Source organism: Ylistrum balloti, unplaced genomic scaffold, assembly GCF_031769215.1.
Source record: "Ylistrum balloti isolate Yb309-2 unplaced genomic scaffold, AGI_CSIRO_Ybal_v1 Utg370360, whole genome shotgun sequence".
NCBI classification, from domain to species: Eukaryota; Metazoa; Mollusca; class Bivalvia; order Pectinida; family Pectinidae; genus Ylistrum; species Ylistrum balloti.
The window spans coordinates 48548-72993 of NW_026782255.1; the positions used below are offsets into that span (position 1 = coordinate 48548).

A 24446-nucleotide genomic window follows, 5' to 3' on the forward strand; every position below is an offset into this window, starting at 1 on the left:
ATTGCTGTAATCCAGTGTCGTAAAATCATAGTGATCGTGAATGCATTTGCGCTCACATATACAAAATGTAAGCAGTATATGTCTCGAAAAATGTGAGAGGGTTACATTTCTAATATGCCGACAACATGATCATAAACCAAAGTCAAATGTCATAAAACTAGGGCAAAACATGATTTACACGGAGATTCCTGAAAAATAATAAGGAGAAAAACTCTTACCATAACTATTACAATCTTAACGGCCCGTCAACACATAAAAGGTCATTAGGGCCATCAAACGGTAAAAAATTAAATAACATCAAACAATCTAGAAGGTAACAGACATATGCTAAAAAATATAGTACAGACCAACATCTTTCAGACAACCTAGAATTTTTATTAATTTTAACAGTTTGAAAAAGGGTCTTTGGACTTGTAATGTTACGATAAAAAAATTCTCGAGTAGACAGATGGTCAATAGGGTCAATACGGTCCTATAAAAATGTTTAACGGTGAATGGCTCGTCACCTCCTATGTACCGTGGTTTATCTTCGCCTTTCAACATACATCAATGTGTAAGATATGTATGGACCATTCGAAAACGGGCAAGGACAACTTCGTCTCGGTGGTTGTCTCTATAGCATGGAGACCATTCACTGATGATATGTATTACGGAGTGCAGTTTGTTAGTAGTAAATTGATTCCATTCCTCCTGCCATTGAGTTGTTAAAAATTGTTTGCTAAATTGTTTTAAATCAGTTAAATTATACAACCAGCATGTGGTAGCGATAAAGCTTTGCGGAACGATCTGCCTTGTATTCCCGTGTGCCCAAAAATCCAGCAAAAAGCAATTCGAAAGTTAAAGGCAAGTTCATGATATAGTATAAATGTCCATATTCCATGGCTAAGACTTTGTATTACAGAACGAGAGTCTGAATAGATAACAGCTCTCTTTACTTTGTTGGTATGAATATAATCAAGGGCGAGGTAGATAGCTCGAGCTTCCGCCTAGAATATTGAGGCGTTGTTCGGTAGCCGACTTCCATAGAATTCAGCTTGTGAAAGCATGGCCGCGACAACCTTATCATTATCTTTTGAACGATCAGTATATAAATGTAGAAATGGTTTATATTGTAACTGCAATATTAAGAAGGATGAACGATGTGCAACTGTCAGTGTCTGATCTAAGCATTTCATGACGTGAAAAGTCAACTTCAGGTGAATTCAAGAGCCAAGGTGGAATTGCTATCATTCCAAATGACTGAATTTGGTCAACATCAATATTTATGTTTTGAAAAAGAGCGGAAATCCGAATACCGAATGGTGAAAAAGTCTTCGGTTTGTTTTGAAACAAGGTTTTATATTTTGGATCAAATACAAGCGAAAAAGCAGGATTTGAAGGATTTGACTTTCGGTAAATGGTGTATTGTAAAGCCAATTTATTTCCACGGCTGTATATTGATTCGTTAGCCTCTACATAGAGGCTTGCTGTAGGTGTGGTCTTAAAAGCTCCGAGAGCGAGCCTCAGACCCTGGTGGTAAATAGTGTCTAATAATTTGAGATATGAAGGTCTAGCAGATCCAAACACAATGGAACTGTAGTCTAATTTTGATCTAATAAGAGCTCTATAAAACCTTAGCAAAACTTTTCTATCAGCTCCCCAACCATTTTGGGACATCACCTTTAGAATATTCCGTGCCTTAAGGCATTTGGCTTTAAGGCATTATATATGGGGAAGGAACGACAATTTCGTTTGCTCAACAACAGGAATGGGTATACCACAAGGTGATATATTTGGATCGCCGTGTTGTTTCCGAAAAAAATGCATACACACTGTTTTTGATTGTGGAAATTTAAATCCATTTTCATCTGCCCAAATTTGTAGTCAATTCAAACGTTGTTGTAATAGTCTTTCGATGGTTCATATGCTTGGATCGATAGAATATAATGAAGTCATCAACATAAAAAGCACCTTCCATTGAAAAGGATAATGTTTTGACAATACTGTTTTTAAGTCCAAAAAGTGTAACCGGGAGAATGCTGCCTTGTGGTACACTTCTGCTAACGACCATCGGATAAAAAATTCGAAATAAAATTTGGTAGACTACCTCTAATACCTAATTCGTGCAGATCTTAATTAATAATATCAGGTGTTCCAGATGTATAAGCGTCTTCTGCTTCATCGACGACACCCGCCGTATAAACCTTTGTCAATTTAAGTATGTAATGTAATGTTCTCAATTGAAAGCAAGGTATATAACAACCGAACCAACAGGCAAACTAACGAGCATCAAAAACGTTCAGTTTCATGTCACACAAAGAAGTAGAAAATTTCTCATTGAAATCACCATGGCGATCATAAAACACCCCAATAATTTTATCAACCTGCATATCTTCAATGTATTGGAACAAGATTGTACGAAAGACGCACCGTGTAAATACAAACCCAAGATAAGACAATAGTCAAAATGCACCATACAGCTGTTTCGTCCATGTAGGACTTGTCAGTGATGCTAAGGTCCTTAATTTGGAAACCTAGGATGCGACTGACGAATTCTCAAATTATTAGAAAGAAATATTAAATTCTAGATGGGAAGGTGAACTAGCCCCATTCAATATATTGCGCAGTTTTCATTTGCTTGGAAATTTCATTAGGTGCATTTACGTTGGTCCCGAGTAGTTTGGCAACTAAAATCTTTTCCTAAGAAATTGTCGAAAATCACCGACCGATGCCTTGGTAGTCAATCAAACGTTAATGGTGGAAGGAAATCTTCATGTCGAACACGGGTTGAAATGTCTGTCCTGCTCAGTGATGCCAGGGGCCTTTCATGATGGAAGGTGCCAAAGGGAAATAAACATTGGCAGATGTCTAAATATAGATAGAAAGGTGCACTAACCCTATAAATCCTTAGAATTTTTAATTTTCAATATTTTCAATATCATAATATTTTATGATAACTCAAAGTACATGTGTTGATTCTAAAACGTGACAATATTGGAGAAATCAAAACTCTGAATACTTTGAAATTCTATCTATAACAAACAATATATAATAGGTTTCAAATGTATGTCGTCAGCATATGTTTTGAGAGATTTAATATGGTTGATGTGATCGTACAAAACACGCACTTTGTTGTAGAGTACGGCCCATTGATCACCACAAAGAATCTCAATTTCATTGTCCTTAAAGAGAGGAGATGTAAATCCCTTTAACAAATCACATTTCTCTGAGTAAAGATGTTTCATAGCGATATCTGATTGTATTTTATGATACCAAGCCTTCATTGAACGCACGGCTGAATTGTTGATTGTAAATTTGATATCCTTCCTAATCCTCATGTGCTCGATCAGTCTCAAAAACCTGGCAGCTATATTTCTCACACTGATGTACAACATCGGGATTCGGTTTTATGTTTTCTCGACATAATATTGGAATGCATGGACATGACATCGCATAAAAGGTATCATTGATACAGAAACAATTATTTTGAATGTTCCATAATATGTAGGTTTCTTAAGGTCAATCTTTGTTCTTAGTTGTTTATCGACCCATCAAAACCGATTTATATCAATTTTCTCTCTGAATTTGTACAAAATTTATCACATCAAATAAGTTTTGTGTAGAAAGTCTTTAATCAAAATCAATACCTTAAACGTATATTTTGACATTACAAATATTGATCAATAAACTTTTCAAAGTTAGATTAAAATTTAAAGTAAATGAAGCTTCAAGACCCCTTACCATATATGGTCATTTAGGATGGCCTTCTTATGTAAGCATTTTAATGCTTCTGCTGCCTTGAGGTTGTGTGGGCCTGAAGTCTACGTTTATAGTGATATCTCACTGAATCACACTGCCGAATACATCTAATTACACTATATAGACAACGGGCAAACCAGTCTCTATGAAAATGCCAAGTAATAAGTCAAGAGTAGCAGCCACCATTTTATAACATGAAGTATGACTTGGCCAGAGAACAGAGCCACAGCCTTTCTAAAATGTAGTTTTGCAATATTTCTCTTGAACATGATATCTGCTCAAGTTTACAATAGATATAACTCTGCCAAACACGCTACATTACCTTATATAATAATTAGGATGAACGAATTCCTGATAAGAGACAAAAAATAAAAGAATATACATATCGTGCATGAATAATGAATACCGAGGAGGTTCGTTAAAACGATTTCTACGTTTTTCAAGATATTTGATACATACAAAGTTTATTTTAGCTGACGTTTTCGTATTAGGCGCAATACAGTAGCTGTCATGGAAATCTGTCTTCTATTTGGACTTAAAACGCTTATAACTTCTTCCGAAAATCTGTCTACAAATATTACCACACTTTGTTTTCATTTTTAACGTTGAGAGAAAGGTTGTTTATAAATGTGTGGAAAACATTCAGTTCGAACAAAAGTTTCAATGTAGGGAAACGTTAATTTGATTTAGTTAGTCGATTTTTTAGATTGACCTCGTTAAAAAACAATCTTTCGTCATTTCAAGGTAACGCGGATACTCTCCAGCAGATTTTGTTAAAATTTTGAAGGCCTCAATCGAGACTTAAATTTTCAATGTAAATACAATTCAGGAAATGTCCTCGCCTTTAAAATCAATACACACACACACACAAACATATCCCATAGACAAGAAACTCTATCTATATTTTGTGCAATGACTGCCTCACATTGCAGATTCATGATATCTATTCGATATTTAATTGTATCTATTCTGAAAAGTTAAAACCGGTGAGCTGTCGATGCGTCTGTACTAGATAGATATTTAATTATTTATTTATGAATCTGGGAATGTGAACCATTTCATCGTTCCATACAATTGTCACACCCTTGAGAATAATAACTACGTACGGTATAGGTCTGTACTAACCACTTTGAATTATTTACGTATTTCCAGCTTCAGCCGTCATATCTGGTGTATTTTTACTATCAGTGAAACCTCCACTTTCTCTAGGAAATGGTAGGTACTATTCCTTCTGCTTAACACTCAGCATGTGGTAGTGTAACGCCTGATTTGCTCATTGTAAGTAATGTGACCGGGTGTGATTTCCTGCTTGTGCCAGTCTGAAATCTCCATTAGGAACCGTCAACACAACATATTCTAGATAACATGAGATATGTTCCATCATACAAAAATGCATATGGAAAATCAAAATACTAAAATGTCAACATAATAATAATTCGAACTCAAATTCAATAACACCAGGGTAAAAGATGAACAAAAGAACGATTTTCACGGAGGCTCCTAAAAACGGACAATAAGTCCTGGTGTTCCTAAAGAGTAAGCGTATTCTGCTTCATCAACGACCCTACATTTAAATCTTGGTCAATCCACCATTTGTTTAATACGCCCCTCATTCATCCATTGAGATATGGTTTTTCACATTTCCGTTTGTTTGATGCCTTTTCCCCCCAGTTTATAGCTTTAGTAACATTTATTGACCTAATGTTACATGTATTATCTGTGCTTAAAGGCGGCTAAGAAAATAATGATTATGTTATCCATATTGAGCCACACTCTGGAAAACTTTTAAAACCAGTGGCCTTTGAGACTTTAATAATCTTGACCGATGACCATCTTGATGTTAAACGGTATCAAATGTAATGTTACGATAATATGGGGTCAATTTGAACCAAGTCTGCTGAGAGATTCTCAGGATGGTATGGTTCAGTCGGTTAACCAAAAATTACATCTTTATTTCACTGATCTTTAAAGGGACTAAATGGTTAGATATTAATTTTATAACTGATAAAAAACATTATAACATTTAATTATCTGTCAAAAATGTGTACTTTCTTTTAATCATGACATACTAAAGTTGTTTTATTAACAACTTTAAAAAATTAAAATAAAACAGGAGCGACCAAACACTAATACATATCATTATTGTTCGGAGAGTGTAAACAATGTCTTTGCGCATGCAGTTTTAGATTTAAATTAGTTCAAATTCATTTTTTCCGCTCTGTCACACCTATAGCGTGAAACAAGAAGTTATTTTACAAAATAAGAATTTAAAAATGTCAGGCAAATTAAGTTCTGACTTATTACATAATTTTACACATTAAGAAATAATATCAAACGGTGGGTTAAAACGAGGATACAAAAGGTCACGGGATGAACTCGGCTATCTCCTATCTAAACAGCGATCGGTGGTACACACAACAGCGACTGTCGACGAGCGTTAGTTTGAAGCAGATAATCTTTATAAATATCTCTATGTCATAGTGTCAAACTTTTGTAAAGATATTAATTTTAAGTGTTACAATGTCATACGCAAGGGAAAAATAACGAAATCTAGGTCACTTTAATGACCAATAAGTAAAAACAGTACAGCTTAGTGTATTAGATATATTAGCTTGAAATTATTTATAATACTGACTCAAAGCTACTCATAGACCAGTATTAATGTCTACTTTTATTCTTGTTTGTTTGCATAGTATATTTCAATTTCGAAAAACAGAGAAAACAAGCGAACCAACGCCTTTATTAGATTATCAGCAATTTGTTTCCACAACACGACCACAGAGAGTCGCTTATCATCATTACATCGTAATTGGAACCATCTATGCGTAAATTGCCTAGAAAACAGATGGCATGTCTTGTTATATTGTTTTGCAGGAAAATATCAATACGAAAAGGAACACTAAAAAATATCGCAATAGGAGAGAGATATTGAGAGAACACTCACAGCACTATTCTTATAGAGAAGACATTCTGGCGTTTGACTCGCGTTATAAGTTATAAGTCAGTTGTATGGGGATTACCCAAGTTCCATAAAAATCAGTGGTCTGTCGGTTTGGGCACACGATGACACAATCGTAGTTTCACGCCAAAATCTGAAGTGATTTGAAATTGAAAGTAGGTAGAAATTATCTAGATTCAACGAAAAAGTACAGTATGTCGTCAAAACCCTTTACAAGAGTCGTCAGTTCATGTATTGAAGTCACACAGACGGGGAGAGGGGATTTTGAAAGTCGATGAATTCCCACTCAAACTAAATCAGCCAATGAGCGAGTGGGTTAGGTTTCATCTGCTTAGAGTCTCTACCTGCATCGAGATTTGGTAAAGGATTGTGTCTTCTAGGAGTTAAGATTTATAATTGGTGACATATGAAAGAAATTTGCAATTATTTGGTTTCATAAAAAACGAATATTTTGAACACATTTCAATATATGTGGGACTGATTTAGACAAGTAGAAAATGTCGGTTGAAATTGAAATAGGATCGTAAAAATGAAAATTAATAAGTTCACGAAACAATGTCTTACTTTTTTTTTTAATTTGTAACTTATACGTGACATGCTACACCAATTAAACCACTTTATTGTACTACATTAAAAATATATCATTCAACAACATAGCGTTTAAAATCAACAGAATAAAGATGATTCTGAAGTGAAATCGTTTCGCTATCAAGTTTACGGGAGGATGGCATTTGAGAGTAGGTGATGTCGATCGATCTGCGGTTAACACACCAGAGTTTAGGAAAGACAATTCCACATTTAAAATTTTATGAGGACTTAAGAAGGATTACAAAATCACGTTTTAATGAGACCTTCATTAATGATGATTTAGAGTGCATATTTTTTAATTAATGGGAAGAAAACGACCGGGAAATATCAAATTTCGTTTCCTGACAAGAGCATTAGTCTCGTATTCATTCCCTTAACGTAATGGGATAAGGTTTTCCATTGTTATTTACATGACAGCCGAGCAGACATTGTGCTGGAACTTTACAACCAGCTTGAGTACCTCTAATATTTACTGTAAACAATGAAAACCATCCACACTTTCCCTCTTAAAGTCGTAATGTATTTCTCCGTGGGTGTCTCGATTGTTTGTTTAATCTTCAAAGATGCGGCTTGTTTACCATTAATGCGGCGAAGTAGTTAGCAAACAAAGGATGGCCTGGTGTTCACCAAAAATCACGAATCAATGTTGAAGCTAATGTGATATTAATTAAAGGGAAAAGCAGGGCAGTGTTACAAATAGCAAATGTCAAATAAAATCAAACTCACACCATACTCTTATTTCGTAGTAATGGACATAGTTGTATTGCGAGCCCTACTGGTAAAAACAAGTTTAATACATTACATTCACATATCTAACTAAATTACAGGGAAGAAAATCTGCGACGAAAACGTAGACATTTGTCCTTTTCTTTCTATACCTAAATATAGCTGATAAGGAAATTATGAAAGCTTTTAGAAAAAAAAGGACCGTTAATTTGGAAGCAACATTGCACGAAAGTATGAAAGTGTTAAGTGAAAGCTCATGATTTTTCGATGTAGAATAAGTAAGGGTTCGTTATCGCTGTATTGTCCCGACTAGACACTTACCACTCAACGAGGCATTGGCGTCCTTACTTCAATTCATAGCCATTTCGTTGCTATCGTACTGACGATATAAGACAACCTGCAACTCCTCCTAAAAGGTTCAATAGTTTAATCATAAAGATAAGTACGCAGAAATGAACATTGAAATTTCGGTTTTACATTTTTACTACTTAAATTATTTTTTTAATTATATTTATTTTTTTATTTTGAGAAATTCATAGCGGATAAGTGAACTCTACACTGACATCAAGGATTAATTGTTGTCTTCGTGATAACGATGTTTTGTTTAACCTGTATATGAAATCATATTATTATTATTATTATTAAATGAACAGCCCGTCAACACATAAAAGGTCATCAGGTCCATCAACCTATGAAACAAACAGCGATCTAAAAAGGAAATAACATCAAGCAAACTAAAAGACAAATGCTAAAAATCTTAAATTGTTGTATTATCACAAAATATTAAAATGGGACGTCATAGCCTAGACCAACATCTTTCAGAATTTTCAGAATTTTATCAATCTCAACAGTTTCAAAAAGGCTCTATAGACTTGTAACGTATTATGCATTATTGTTCATTGTGGAGATAATGTGATATAATACATAGATATGCCTTCAACAATTCTTCAGGTCAGTAAGAACTCTATCCAAGCCATTATCAACTACACCTTGTGAAATGCTTTATCAGGAACCCGTACATAATAGGAAGAAAGTTGTTTTTTTTTCACTCTATACATCTATCATTGTAATTGATAATTAAGGTTCTCAACTGTATATAAGGGACAGAAAAAACTGCACAAGATTTTTCAAAGTTTTTATTCCGCTTTTTCCTTTCTGTGTTGTTCAATGTGATTTTACTCGGAATATTGTAGAAAATAGAAAATATTTTGAATTGAACTATATCATACAGCTGTTTGATCATTCCAGGACTCTCCAGTAATGGTGAAGGCCTAACGTTTTGAATCCGTGGAGGTCACTATTGAATTAACCTTGGAAAATTTCTGAGGGATTGTATCGGCAGGTTTAATAATGTTAAGAAGAAGGGGTGGTTGTCTTGTTCCGTAATGTCAACTGTTAAGAAGTTATATTAGAGCCGATGAAAGTCAGCAGGTTAAATTGTCAGCATTCTTTTCAGTAACATATACAGATGAAAAGTGATCATTATATGATTCAGCTTTATTCAGCTCCCCATCGATAACTGAAGGAGTATTACCAACAGTTATATTTATAAGACTCATAGCAGATTTTTTCAGCATACCAGCATTTACCAGGTGGTATAGATTTGTCTATAAATGATTATTAAAGTTTAGATAAATATTATTCTTTAGCCTCTCAGATCATGGAAATCACCTGGTTTCAAAAAGTTTTTAATTTAGCCAGAGAGAAGGTGTATTGTGTAATTTAAGCTTAAGAATACTGACGATTTAGATGACGTATTTCAGTCTTATGTCTTTGTTCATCCAAATGTTATCGTAAGGTATAGTGGTAATAGTTAAATAGGACATTGATTCATAAAGTATTTAATGGGAAGGAATGTCATGCAATGTGTCATATTACCATGTAATTCTAACGTCCAGACAAGTGATGTAAGATATACATTATATATATATGTATGTAAACTTTATTTATTCTGCGACAATTTCGAAACAAGATTTGAGCTTACTGCAATTACCCCTGAGAGGTCTTAAAGTGGGACTAATATCACAAACAAATATAACTTCGTTTTGTAGATCCACAACACAGTTAAGATTTGGGTTTAGTCTATCCAGTTGTTTCCTAGAGAATTAGGAGGTCTATATATATAGCCTACAAGGATACATTCGTTATATGTAGTTATTTCAGTCCATATCAATTCAAGGTCATTGGTCTCAAGGTAAGGTCGTAGGTTAGTTATTTGATATTATGTTTAGCATATATCAAGACACCACCACCGTTGTTATCGCTACTCCTTCTAAAAATATTGACAAAACTATGCAATGATATATCACTGTCAGAAACGGAGTCACAGAGATGAGTCTTAACAATACACAGGACATCGAGTTCTGTATCGAGAATATGTTTTCTTTATTTCTTAAGTAGCAAATGTTAATAAGACAAACAAGTAAATCACCTAGAATGACATTCGAATTTGGACCAAGGTATCGCCGGATATGACTAACATACCAAAAAAATGCAGATGAAAAATGTTCAATCATGAAAAACAAATTCAGTAACGGTACACATAGATTAATCGCATCCTTTAATACAAATTTAGAATAAGTCTAAGAAAAGCCAAACAATTAATAAACTATATTTGACCCTACAGGGGAAATGCAGATCAAATTCTACATTGATTCAATCTATACCGTCTACTGCCTCATCGACAGATGTAAATCTATCATCTGAGTGTGTTAGTTAGATCTATTACAGATGAAGAAATTTAATTTCAGTGATATATCAAGTGGTAAATAATTGCTGCTATTTTGAATAGCCATTTTTGGAGTCCCATTTATCTATTCAAGTTCAAATTACTTGGTTGGCCTGGCAAGACTTTGTAAGGCCCTCATGTCCTGCTCAAATCAACAGCAACATATGGTTCTGCTCTCATATATCACGCATGGCAAATGCTGGAAGTAGGCACGGTTAGGGTAATACCAGATAAATTTTAAGGTATTGATTTTACTGCTAGGTGTCCTTATCTGGTACTCTACACATGATTGACATTCCATTCAGCTTTTTTTCCTTTTCCAGACAAAGTTCCTACTGGATACTTGGTTTGATGCAAATATCATTTCTGTAAATAAATGTAGCAGATCTGCAAACAATTGGGCAATGAAACAGCTAAAATATGTAGAACATGTCTTTGTCAAACATCACAAATTTCACTTTGATGTCAACAGTCAACCCATTTAATGGAAACCGAGTCTTCCAAGTTATACAAATGACATCATTCTAAACAATGTAGTAGATTGTAGTAGTAGTATAACGATGTTTTCCATGAATATTTTTTAAATCTATGGTAAGGATACGGGAAACACATTTTGTTGTAACGGATATGGGAAAGCTAGCCCTTTGAAGTAGCCTATACAAGATAACATGTTTTCGTTTGGTATTAAACATATATGGAAATGTGTGTAAGAGTATCACGACATGAGGGAAAACAATGCTATGTGACAGCATTCTGACACCAAAGGAACAATATACTGGCCGTGTCAAGACACCTGATATAAAACGGCTTGCCGAAGATTTAACTTTAACAGACACGCGGGAAAGATAATAAGATACAGAAAATAAAACAATGATAATAATAATAAATCAGATTCAAATTTATTGACACTATGTCGAATAAAGAACAAAGAAAAGTTAACATGAAAACTCCTGAAAAAGTACCAAGCTAAAGAGGCCATCCGTTCAATCTAAGTAAGTAATGTCACGTTCCCAAATGAGAACAAGATCACACAGACATACTGACGAACATTGAACACGTCAAAGAGATTATAATGTAAATACTTCCCTATAGTCAACCTGCATCGCTCTAAACCCCTTGTGGTGTGTTTGTTTGTTGCCGACCTCTTGTAAGAAAAACGTGATAATCGGAACAGGACTTATAGTATCGAATCCATTATTTCAAAATGTTTTTAAAACACTCAGAATTGTATGAAACCTGGCGTGTAAAGTGTTAACACATGTGTTAAGCATTAACATTAGTGATGATGGGGGCTTCCTGCTACGGGCAATCTCGTAACACACAAATAACCGATAGAGAAAGAGAGAAAGGGACTTGAACTTTTTCTTCTCAGTTGCACATGTTTAGCTTGGTTTGCTAGTCCGTTTGAGTATTAAAATTCTCCAGGAATAAAAATATGAGATAAGATATGTATTGTATCAGGCTTATTTATGTTAGGTACTTCAGCTTAAAAATCCCTGTTTGAAAATGTTTTATCACTGGTTCGGTTAGGTAGACTGTCGCCAAACATCTTACAGCCATTCTAAGAACTAGTCTTTCAATAGAGTTAATGGAAATATGGTTTACGGAAATCTAAAGGGCTTTGATTAATCTCGAGCATCCACTCCAGAGAAACAAGGCAAACGATATAAATCTCCTTTCGGTTCCATCTTCAGTGCAATAAAGCTTGATCAAAATTCCTCAAAGCCACCAGAGTGTTGGCAATGATTTCATTTTGAATAGTGACGGTGACCTTGACACTACAATTCCGTAACTAAAACATGTATGATATTATGATCCCTTATATGAATATAAAGCTTGATTGAAATCCCTTCTGCAGTGAAGCCACCAGAGTGTTTGCAAATATTTTCTAGATGTTGTAATCGTGATCCCACAACTTTGAAAATCCTTCATCGGGGTATCTCAGTCTCGAACTAAGATCCTGTAACATCGTAACCTCGGCTAACGCCTCAGTTGGGATTTTGTTACAGCGTCTTAGCCCTCGACTGAGTTACGTAGATCTCGTTCAGTTACAGGTAACATATTTAATTAATACATTCTTCTTTTGCACACAACAAACCGTCTCACTTATACATTTGTTATTGTTTGATAGCGGTAAAGTTCTATAGTAACCTTTCACTCATCTGGTGAGTCTACAGATGATGGAACTGATCGATGTATATTTAGAGCCGTAGAAACAGCTGTCTGATACAACCTAGTTAATCACAATTGTATATGGCTTTAGTGTATCTAAGCTTGTGTCTCTTTTGTTCAATTCCCATGGTTCTAATTGTCATCAGACCGTAAAAGAACAGAACAAACCTTAACATAAATATGATTTCAATTAAATGTCCACCTACCAGCAGACAGACAGCGTGTTAAAGCATTTATACCAGTTAATAACTACTTTTTCAAAACTTGACCTAAAGAAAATTAGCACCTTTTTGTCAATAAAGTTTATAAGTTCGAGCATATCTTTTCTTTCGATTTAACAACAAAGCCAATTAAGCAATGTGTTAGGCGTTGAAATGCAGGGTTATGAAGTAAAGATGACAAAGGCCAAAACAGACATAGTGGGTGTCATCGATGGTCCACAAGACACTTAATCTTCCGCAACATCTGATCTTTTTCTTGTATTTTTTCCGTAGTCTGCAGGTAAATCTCAGTTGTTCATACTTTGCTCTAGTTTTATTAAATCTAAGTGTGGATTATGATTATACTGACATGTTGGTATTTTCATTTTCCCACAACTTAGATATATATATTGACTATATCACTACAAATACATGTGATTGTAGGTGTTGACTTGATTTAGAAGGAGAGCACTTCATTGCACTGTGTTGTAATGGCAAATGAAAGTTCGTTAATGCTCCACTAATAGGTCTTTTATTTACGTTGAATGCTATCACTGCACGCGTTATGGTACATCGCATTAACTGTCCCCCACTTTACCTCACTAAGAATATCACCCATGTCCTTTTTAGGTAGATTAGCTACTCAGGTTTCCTCTCGCAGAAAGACCTTTTGCATGATAACTGCGAATCTGTTAAAAATGCTCAACTAGAAATATTGTTATTCGCCTCTTCACCTCTCTCAATAGTTATTGCACTGCTTTAAATGTAGTTACGGTAGCATAAAGTCGATGGGATACATACACTCTAAATGTACTCCATTGACTTTACTCCATCGTTTACGCGATAAATGTCATTCCTCCCTCAATTTACCTACATGTATATTTTGAATTAGTTAAAGAAATGCAAGCGGAGTAAGCGTAATACTTTTGGTAGCAAAAGTGATGAATAACGTAGTTCCCATGGATCGTCTTTTCTTAACATTTATTACAAAAAAATAGCAGTACTATTTATCTAACTTAATTCATGCGACTTTCATTGGTAATTTGGAAAACAATTTGTATATCAATAATAAAATTAAGTATGCATCAAGGTCACGTACCAAATATAGTGCTTTGCTAGAAGCTACCCCATTTTGTTTAAAAAAAAACAAGTGTTACAGTGAGAAAGAACAGTCTTGAGACTGAGTTTGTTTGCATTCTAAGGTTATCTTGTGTTTGCGTTACGGAACTCTCGATCTGTAGACGTACCTAAGGCCGTGTAATATCGGATATCCTACTACTAAATATAAGAACACAGACGTCGAGACCATTCCCTCTAGCTTACAAAGTAATGTGAAAACAGTTCCATAATGAAGATTAAGAAGACAGCCCAAGAATGTTAAGCTCCGCTATTACACTAATCAACTGGAAATATATCTTTAGCTACAAGATTAACACAAAAAAGGTAATTTCCACTCTGCATTGATTTGGTAAAGCAAAATTTTTCCACCAGTACGATTAAGAATTCTTTGTGAACCGGTGATAATAATGCTTTAGAAAGCTTCTTGGTGATCTATTATTTGTGGTTATTTTGTGACGTGCAGAGAATTTCTTCAAGAAAAAAGTATCAGAGAGTATTCATGTATTTCTATATAAACATGTTTAGTGTAAGAGGTCCCCTCTGGTGGTATTCATATTCAAGTTTGTATTCATATAGTGTCTCATTCTCTATGACGTAATTGATAACACTGGGGCATATGTGAATATTTCTCCCCATTCAGCGAGAATTTAGTAAAACACGAATTATATTGATATGTTTAGTCTTTTTTGCTCTATTCTTCAAATGCGTCGGGAAGAATTGATGATGTTGGAAACTGTTTCGCCTTTTATGCCTACACAAGTTACTTAAGTGAATCAGAGATCTAGGATGATATTTTTGATGTGTCGGTAAGGTTGAATAGCGAAAAGAGGGTTATTTAAAGCACACCTGAAATAGAAAGTCTTTATGCAAAAACGGTATTTTCCTCTGTGAAATTCACAAATGGTGTCTTACACATTGCATACATTCACCTGTATCCTTTGATGTATAGAAGAATGTTCAAAAGACTTGGAAGTGTATATCAGCTTTTGATAAAAAATAGAGGTGGATGCTGATTAGAACAGAATTCTGAAAAAGTACAAGGATAACTAGATCAGGTGTTCCAAAAGAGTAAGCTTCTTCTGCTTCATTGGCTACATCCATCATGTAAATCTTTCAATCAAAGTCAGTACTACCACTTTCAGTAAATAAGGACTTATACTGCATCATACAGGTAGTTCATCCATCTAGACCCGTCAGTGGTGCGAAGGGCTTAAATGTTTAAGCCTGGGAGACGACTGCGAAAAACGCAAAGCGATAGAAAAAATGCCAAAGTCTGTATAGGGAAGTGCATTGCAATAAAACTTCTATAAATTTTCATATATCTGAGAAATTTGAAAGAACGTCCCGTTTATCAGCATATTCTTAACTGTACAACTTTTCTAATGGATTAAGATGCGGCTTGAAATGCAGGTTATTGTAAACCTCTGGAACTAAAAGTCAACCAGCAGTGTCTACCATCTGCAATATCAGAGATCGTTTAAAAGACAAGGAACATGGAAAGGTTTGGGGAAACATCTCGCTCATGTGTTAAGTGTAATATTGAAAAGGTCTAATGTGTCAACTTGTGTGGGGTTTATCAAAGGTCAGTTGAATATTGGCGTTTAATGAGATACATAGGAAATTGAGAGTAGGTGGTACTTGAAAGAAAAAAAAGGGTTTGTAAATGACAACAGATCAATTTCGTTCTCGATGGTGCTTCAACAAAGGCAACCAACTGCACTTGTAAAGCAATGTACGCATGTTGACAGCCAACAAATTTAGATGTGGAATACACGACAAATCCATTACTGATTAGAATTTTAGCTCTTTTTCTGGAATCAGGAGTGCAATAGAAATAACTCTATTGTTAAACTGTAAGATATCTAAAACTTTTGTTTTTATCGACTATTCAAAGTATCTTAAGTTTGCTTCAATAGCTGAATGTTTGCCCACGCAAGTGAGATTTCGTCAATGTACCATGGCAGACACAAATCAAAGCCTTCAAAAATGGTACTTGAAACCTTCTATCCTGAGGACTGGTTACCCAATGTTGTATATTTTATAAACATGACCGATGCGAGAATTTTGCCATCATATCGGCGTAAAACGGTATTGTTTCACAATGGTAATTTACATATAAAAAATTATCACATACAATGAAAAATTGTACAAAAGGCTTACAAATAAAAAACACATTTCAATGCAAATTTAGAGTTATATTCAGTAGAGCCAAATTATTAATTAACTGCACCAAACAGCAGCTGTTTCGTCCTACTAAGACTTGTCAGTGATTCTCAAGTCCTAAATTTTGAGTCGATGGAGGCGACTGAATAACCGTGATCGGAAGAAATGTCCAAATATAGATGGGAAGGGTGTACTCGCCCCGTACTTCAATAAATCATATTCTAAATTTGTATTAAAAGGCGCTATTCATTTGTGTGTCATTTGTAGAATATTATACACTCGCTAATTTTCGGCTATATTTTTCATTTCTTCGGAATAACGTCGATTTGAATATTACAGAAAAAATGGACTGCGGTCGACTTAAAATTAAGTCTACATGTCGGTCAATGCAGATATATCCTGTGATTAGATTCAAATGTTTGGATCGCATTATTGTATCTTTTATGTAAACAAGGTAAACACCAACCGGTCAAAACCACAAATCCAAATTCAATAAACCTATGGCAATATGAACAAAAAAGACATTTAAACGGAGACTCCTGAAAAATAATAAAAGGAAAATACAAGGTGACGACGACATCCGCCATACAAATCTTGGTCAAGGTAAGTTAATTGACGTCCGCGATTAGAAGAAAAGTTCAAGCTGTTTTTTATTTATTTTTTTTTTATTCCTATCCAGTAGGTAGCGAGTCTGGATAAGGTAATCAACTTTTGTACACAAGATTGATATCCAATGATAAAACAAGTTTATGTTACATCCTCCTGGACACAACTTACCCCAACCGACATTTTTCAACATAAAACGTCATAGATCATTTTCAACTTGGAACGGAAAAAGGTGCCCGGCGGGAATTTCAATGAATCTTCTTTAAAGATTATCTGAATCTGGAATATGGTATCGCATGCAGCAATTTGAGTCGAAATTTGAAAACCATGTGGAACCTTAAATCTTGCCATAATGGCGTGCCTTTCGCCATTGGATATGTCTTGCGAAAGAATTTTATTAGAATCCGTAATACGAAATTTTGTCTCGAATAAAACAGAAAAGAGAAACCAAATATTCAGAAACTCGAGGGAAGCTGATATAAAACTGGACATTAATCAAAACAGTCTACAGCTATCTCAAAACTTCCTTTACATCTGGTCTTATTCTCCTTGTACTTTTTTAGAGTATCCGTGTAAATTTTGTTTCGTCTGTTCATATTTATATAAGTTTTATGGAATTTGAGTTTGGATCATAACTATGTTGACATGTTGGCATTTTCATGATGTTTTCTTCAAGTTTATCCTATACAAGAAAATGACAGAAAAGCAAAAAAGTACCATGATCATTGTAGTAAGGAACTGTGGCTTTATGTTATAGGCAGATCACATCAAGTCTATAGAACAAATTCTAAAACAGCCAACTAACTATAGATCTTAAAGCAGAAGTATTGAGACCCGTGGATGAAAGGTTGTTTCTTATTTTTTTCAAATCGTAACGATTTTTGTTGCTCACATAGTTTTTTTCAGGACTTTTTCAAAATCACTTTATTCTCCTTTTTAAAGCTGTTTATTTCCTTTGAAAACTTTTGTTTTTAAGCTTCAGATAACATTTCATGGATCATATGTGACACGCGCATGTTTCTCTCATAACGTGAAATAGGATATTTTAACTTGTTTGGTCATAAAGAGATGAAATAAAATATGTTGCTATATCCACGTCACACAGATGTAAATTATTATACAATTTTGTAATTCAATTCTAGCTGTAAAAGTCATGCATAAACGAAAACCTCTATATTCTTTTGGTGTTTAGGAGACGGAAATGAGCTTTACCAATATATACGTAGATACGTTAAGCGATAACAAGTAAACTGAAGAGTACATCCATTGTACAATATGTACTGTCAAATCTAGAAGGAACAATTTAACAACAAGAAGGTACGGCAGTAAATAATGAAAGTAAACATCCACAAAGAGGCGAAACTGCCATAGTTTAGACATTTAAAGCAAACTTAAAGATTGTATAAAAGACACACAAGTGAAATACACCTTTTGATAATTTAGAGTTAGAAACAGTAGAATCAAACAATGAATTAATCTACATTATACAGCTGTTTTGATCTTTTAGGATTCGTCAGTGATGCTTTCGCCTAAATTTTGAAGCCTAGGAGGCGTCTGAGGAAAATCTTAAGTGATCGGAAGAAATCAAATAGATTTAGACGACAGATGTTTTGTCCTTCTAGGGTTCGTCATTGATACTAAGAGTCTAAACTGTGAAGACTAGCAGGTGACTTAGGAAACCCAAAGTGATCGAAAGAGAAGTCAAAATATAGAAGGGGAGGGGCATTAGCCCTATAATTAAACAAATTTGGTAACTTTCATATATCAGATAATTTTAAAACAGTGTCATGTACATGTGCGAAAGGATGTCATAACACCCTATCTAAACTATGTCTACTGGTCACGAAAATCCGAAACATTACTATCTCTTAAATTGTCCATTTACTTTAACGCTATTGAAGTTCTCAAGAATTGATGGATATGAATGCGCATGCGTTGCCATCTTGTTTTTGTTAACTCTATTGCTTTTATGATAAAATAAATTGTTTGCACGCGTTTTACTTATTACGTTGACTATTTCGCAGGGTTCTACATGCATGCAAGCTGACATATACTTAAACATTACGTTAGACGGTTATCAAAAACCGATTGACAGTTGATAAGCCGTTAATATATAAAAATTGAAAGAATTGCAGGAAAGCCTAATAATCATTGACATTTTGATTGGTGAAAAACATTGCTGTTATGATTCACGATAAATGAGCCGGCTTAAGCAAAACTACTCAGATGGCTGATTATGATGGAATCCCACTGTTGATCGTACATTATGTAATGCAATTTCACCAAAAAGATAAAAAATACCGACATCATATAATGCTTTTATCTATCAGACAAACATTTAATTCAACGGCGAAAACAAGGTTGCGTTCGTGGTTTTACGCTCTCGTGACAGAACACGTCGACGGTGTTCATGGATGACGCTTTTATAGCTTTATCATACTGAAATGTCCACACATGAACACGGAAGTATGACACTCCATCCGGTCACATATTATTGACAACGGCTTAACTTGTCTTTGTACATCAGATCTGATTCTGAGCGAATAGGAGATTTGACAGAACCCATCGCCTTCCTTCTTCACTTCATCATACACTCAACTCTGAAGTCAATAATGAAATGGTGCTTAGAAAAATGTCAGGATGAGAAAGTCATTTCAGGTGAATAATACGTACAGAGACGTGATATGCATGACTTTTGAAAACACATGTAATAACAAAAACATACTCGCATCGAAACCAATAGATGACCTTAACCAATGGTCAGTATATTAGTTAGATATTAATTGTACAACATCGAGATGTTTGTCCGTCATTTGACAGCTTTAGACTTAGTAAATATGTCAAATCAAGAGTTTTTTAGTGTCAAGTTTGCTTTGAAATTCCTTTTCACAAACAACTTTTAAACTCTAATCAAGCTTAGTAGTTAGAAATACATGTACACATGATAGAATATCAGTGATTCAGTTCCTTCCTGGTACCAGTCATGCACTTGATAATCATAATCGTTTTTCTTCCTCCGATCAGTCTAGTTGATTAAACGTCTTATTACAGAGGAATATATAGAACTTTTATTCAAATATTACTGGTAAATATTCAGTAATTTTAATTAATATGCGAGAACCTACAATCAACCATGGTTAATGAAAGGTGAAGAGTTTTAATGTTTGGTCATGTATACCAGAAATAGTTAAAATTAATAGTGATGTACAATAATTATAATCAATAGCCGTGTTTCGTATGGATCTCTCCCAATGAGTCTGATGCAGTACCACCTCGCTAATAAAGGACTGTGTTGATACTGGAGGAAGCTTAACTGAGCCGTGCTTCTGCCAATAATATCGTTGCTTGTAGGCAAACGATCTGTGGGCGTAAAAGTAGGGAGCGTTCGGACGGGTTAGCGAACTTATATAAAGGGAAACCATAGATAGTTTTAAGGCAAAGGCCTTTTGAACATCATCCATATTTTCCTTAACTTGGCCGAGGAGCATATTACACTCGACAGTTATGTTAGGTACAGACGTTTACAGATTTTGTTTCATGTTTGCAACGGTATTTGTATGCACATTGCTCCTAACAGCCACAGCACAGTCCGCCGATGATAACCTGTCTTCAGCACTCCAGGTAAGTAAATATATCTGTACCTGATAGCATCTCTTGCTTTATTTTACACTACTTCGAGATTTTCATAGCTTGAAACCGAACTCTTTCATATGATTCTTCCGATATCTATTTGAAAATCATCTGATATTTAAAAAAAAAACATTGCACACATCTAATTTTGTGGAAACTCGAGTCCTGAAAATTTCCGTTGTCATTTAAACTAAGAACAAAATGTATTTTTGTGTAAATAAATCTAAACGCAATATTTATGAAGAAACAAAAAAGTTGAAACATACTTAAAGGTTGGTATATATGTTTTTGGCATAGTATGAACGAGAGTAATTAAGACTTACATTGTTTAAATGTGATTGGAGCACAGAGTTAGAATTACTACAGATTTATAAATAAAATACAGATATTAAAAACTCCAAGAGTGTTACAAATATAATAAAGTTTTACACGAATTTTAAAGAAGAAAAAATCCACATTTATAAAATGCAATTTAAATTCAACTTCAGAAGAACGTCAAGTACATGTGAATATTCCGAACCATGCCACAATTATATCATATATGAGTTTGATTAATCAAGAATATAATCTAGATTTATGGAATTCTGTTTGGCTTCATCTTTTTATATTACATAAAGTTCGTTATTCTTTAATTGAAATAACATATTTCTATAATATTCATTCGAATGATAAATGTCCCTAATTTCGCCTTTTGTTTTTATCACAATGCTGTGTCATGCGCGCGGTATTTTTATATGAAATATTAGATAAGACTATTTGTTTGTTATTGTCACTTGTGTTTATCATATACCTTGATCCAGTTGTAAGATCATCCAATTACGCTACTGCTGACCGAAAATTTCCTAAAAACACTAGCGGAGTGTTGTCATATTCCGATAAAACTAAATGGCAATAATTAAGGAAAATATAAATTTATTGATGAAAGCAAAATCATTATCGTTTCATGTTTTAGATGGTTAGACGTACATCGATGAAACATCCTAGCAGCTTGCCATATATTAAGTTGTTGAAAAGGAACGCGACATAACGGACATAAAGAATGTTTGACTTTGTCAAAGTTAGGTTTCTTTCAAGGAAGTGTGAAATTAATATTTCGCGTATAGAAACAAGTTTTCAAGTTTTGTTAGATAACGAATACAGAACAAGGACGGAGTGTATTATCAAGAATAAAATCATCCTTGAAATACCTTTGAAGTCAATGTCAATGAAAAAACGTGTAACATGGTTGTCAAATGTTTAACACAAAAATGTTTTAAAGCGTGTGTGCATACAGAAATTCTATTTTGGCAATGTGTATTCAGTGTTTGAAATTCCTTTCAGCAAACCAACAGTAAACATCTTAAGATAAAATAGGACGACAAGAAAAATCATGAAGGTTGAAAATTTGTATTTTGTTTAAATGCAGTTTACACATTGACAATATATGTTTTTGATGGCAGTATATGTAATTTATTGAAATACACGTAAAACATTGTTTATGACCGGGGAATATTGATAGAGAGCGCGCCATCAACTACAGCGTGAAATAATAACATGCCTCCAACAAACGAGCCTATCAATGATATGAGAAACATCAGAGTTAAAATATTATTTATGTGACAATCTGTCCTTTGAAAACCTTACTTGCTGGAGAGTATCAGCTGATAGCGAGGGAGTGTCAATTAATGAAAAAATATTTTTTTTACTGAAATAGAAATATAATCGATAGGTAACATTTTGTAAAGTGATTCTTTGACGTCAATCACGTTATATCATTTAAAGTGATGACATAATTAAGCGTAGGTTAAGTAGTAACAAAGTTACGTTGCATCTTTCAAATAATTCTGTTAGGATCACAGAGACTGCTTAAATCACAAGAGTGATGTGAATATCTATTTCCGGACTAGCTATATTACTCTAAAGCTCATCCTTGACGTCTCTGCCATTTAACGTTTCATAATTTATTGACGACCCGGCAGGATTTTCTTATGAATCATATTGGATATGTAGCGACAACTTCAGAGCATAAAGAACCATTTTAATGACTTTGGTATGCCAAAGGGATGAATGATCACCCCTGAGGTCAAAAATGAGAAAAGTCAAAGGAGATATTAGGAAGAAAAAAAATCGTTGGAATATTTCCTTTTAATAATGCAAAAGCCGGATCTAAAAATCATTATGCGTTTCTTAACTCAATATAGTTAAACCCTTGCGTGGGGACATACATGGACTGTTGCCATTAATACTTGTTGCAGCGGAAACGTTCTCTACGTATGTACAAGTCTAACATGATACTTTGCGGAAGGTACTTACTAACTTCAATCTGTCATTAATTGGAAACTCTGGCGGCTTAAGGCTAACATTCTATAGAAAGTCCTTTGACTTGACATAATTATCCATTCAACAAAGTAGAATGATGCGTCGGAGGAACACCTGGCCTTTCTTTCCTCTATCATACAATTCTGTGAATAGCACAACAACGTTTTATAAATACTGTTAGTCCTTGCTGATCATATAAGTATGCATACAATCAATACAAATGTACAATGACAATCTAAAATGACATTTTTCCATATTTATTATACATGCTCAATCCTTCAATATTAGAATATTCTTCACCAAATGAAATGCAGAATGCTGACGATTACATCATAATATTTTATTTCTTGTGGAAAGCTTTACGTGTTTGACGTTCGTGAAAATTTTTGGTGGTACAGTTCTTGTTTATTCTGCTCTTAGTTGATAACGTTACATTCACATGGTGTTTGTCATCGATGAAGCAGAAGACGCTGTCCCTTCCGAAACATCTGGTTGTATTCTCTTTGTGTTTTCTTTATGAGTCTCCATGTAAATATTTCTTTTGCTTTAAATTTGCCACAGTTTCGTCGAATTTGTGTTTGAAATCAGATTCTGCAGACATATCGGTACTGCCTTTTTTGTTTTGAGAACCACATCAATCATTACCAACCATTTCACCAATATACCATACACTTAGTAACTGATAGGACACCACGAACAATTCATGGTAGTTAAATAGTTCTCAGGACACCATTAAATCGACCGCAGGTCGCGAACACGAAGGACTGAGGCATCTGATATGATTTAACGAAACAATGAAAGGATAATGAGTAGACAATGAGATTAAAATAGTAGCAAGACCATTTTAAAGTATCCATTTCAGCTGTCAAGTTTTTTTTTCTTTGTTTTCGTCTGAATTCGGAAGGCTAATGAATCCCTGGAGTGTCCTTGTCATTACTTTCGGACAATTTTTTTAATACATTACCGCATCAAAAGAACATTTTCAAATCCTATTGGTGTTTAATCATTCTATAACTACCATGGCCTTCTTGCATGTCTGTGAAACGGCAGTGAAATACAATGATTTGTGGTTCCCTACAGTGATAATAAAAGCAATATTGTGTAAACGAGGTCCACAATTCACTATCGCAGTACCAGACACGTGAAAATAACATTTTTTTCTGAGAACATGTTCAATTAAAGCATATATTAATTTTTAAAGTAATACTCAAAGATATTGGTTCAATAATATATAATTACCACAAAGGAAATTCGTTTAAAACAATTACGTATTTAATGGCGAGCAAGACGTTGAAAGGCGGTAATGGGTGCAGACAAAAGATGATAGTGGGATTCAGAAGACTATATAGTCGCAATAAAGACGCTTCAGTCTCGTGTTACGTTTCACACTCTAAACTTAAGTGTCTTTTAGTCTCAAATTGTATTTCAATAAGAAAGTTCTCAAAAGGTAAGGAATTGTTGAAATGATGATTTAAATAGACACTCTTTATCTCGATATTTTTCAAGTCATCCATTTCTT

The 24446-nt window shown here is 34.3% G+C and overlaps 1 protein-coding gene across 1 annotated transcript in view; it reads left to right on the forward strand.

Moving 5' to 3' along the window:
• The first annotated feature begins 20503 nt into the window (after positions 1-20503).
• The window catches only part of LOC132553860 (uncharacterized), a 30371-nt gene continuing 26428 nt past the window's right edge, over positions 20504-24446 (forward strand). The window contains exon 1 of the mRNA XM_060218141.1: positions 20504-20620. Coding sequence (XP_060074124.1) covers positions 20504-20620 — 117 coding nt within the window. The remainder of the gene's footprint in view (positions 20621-24446) is intronic.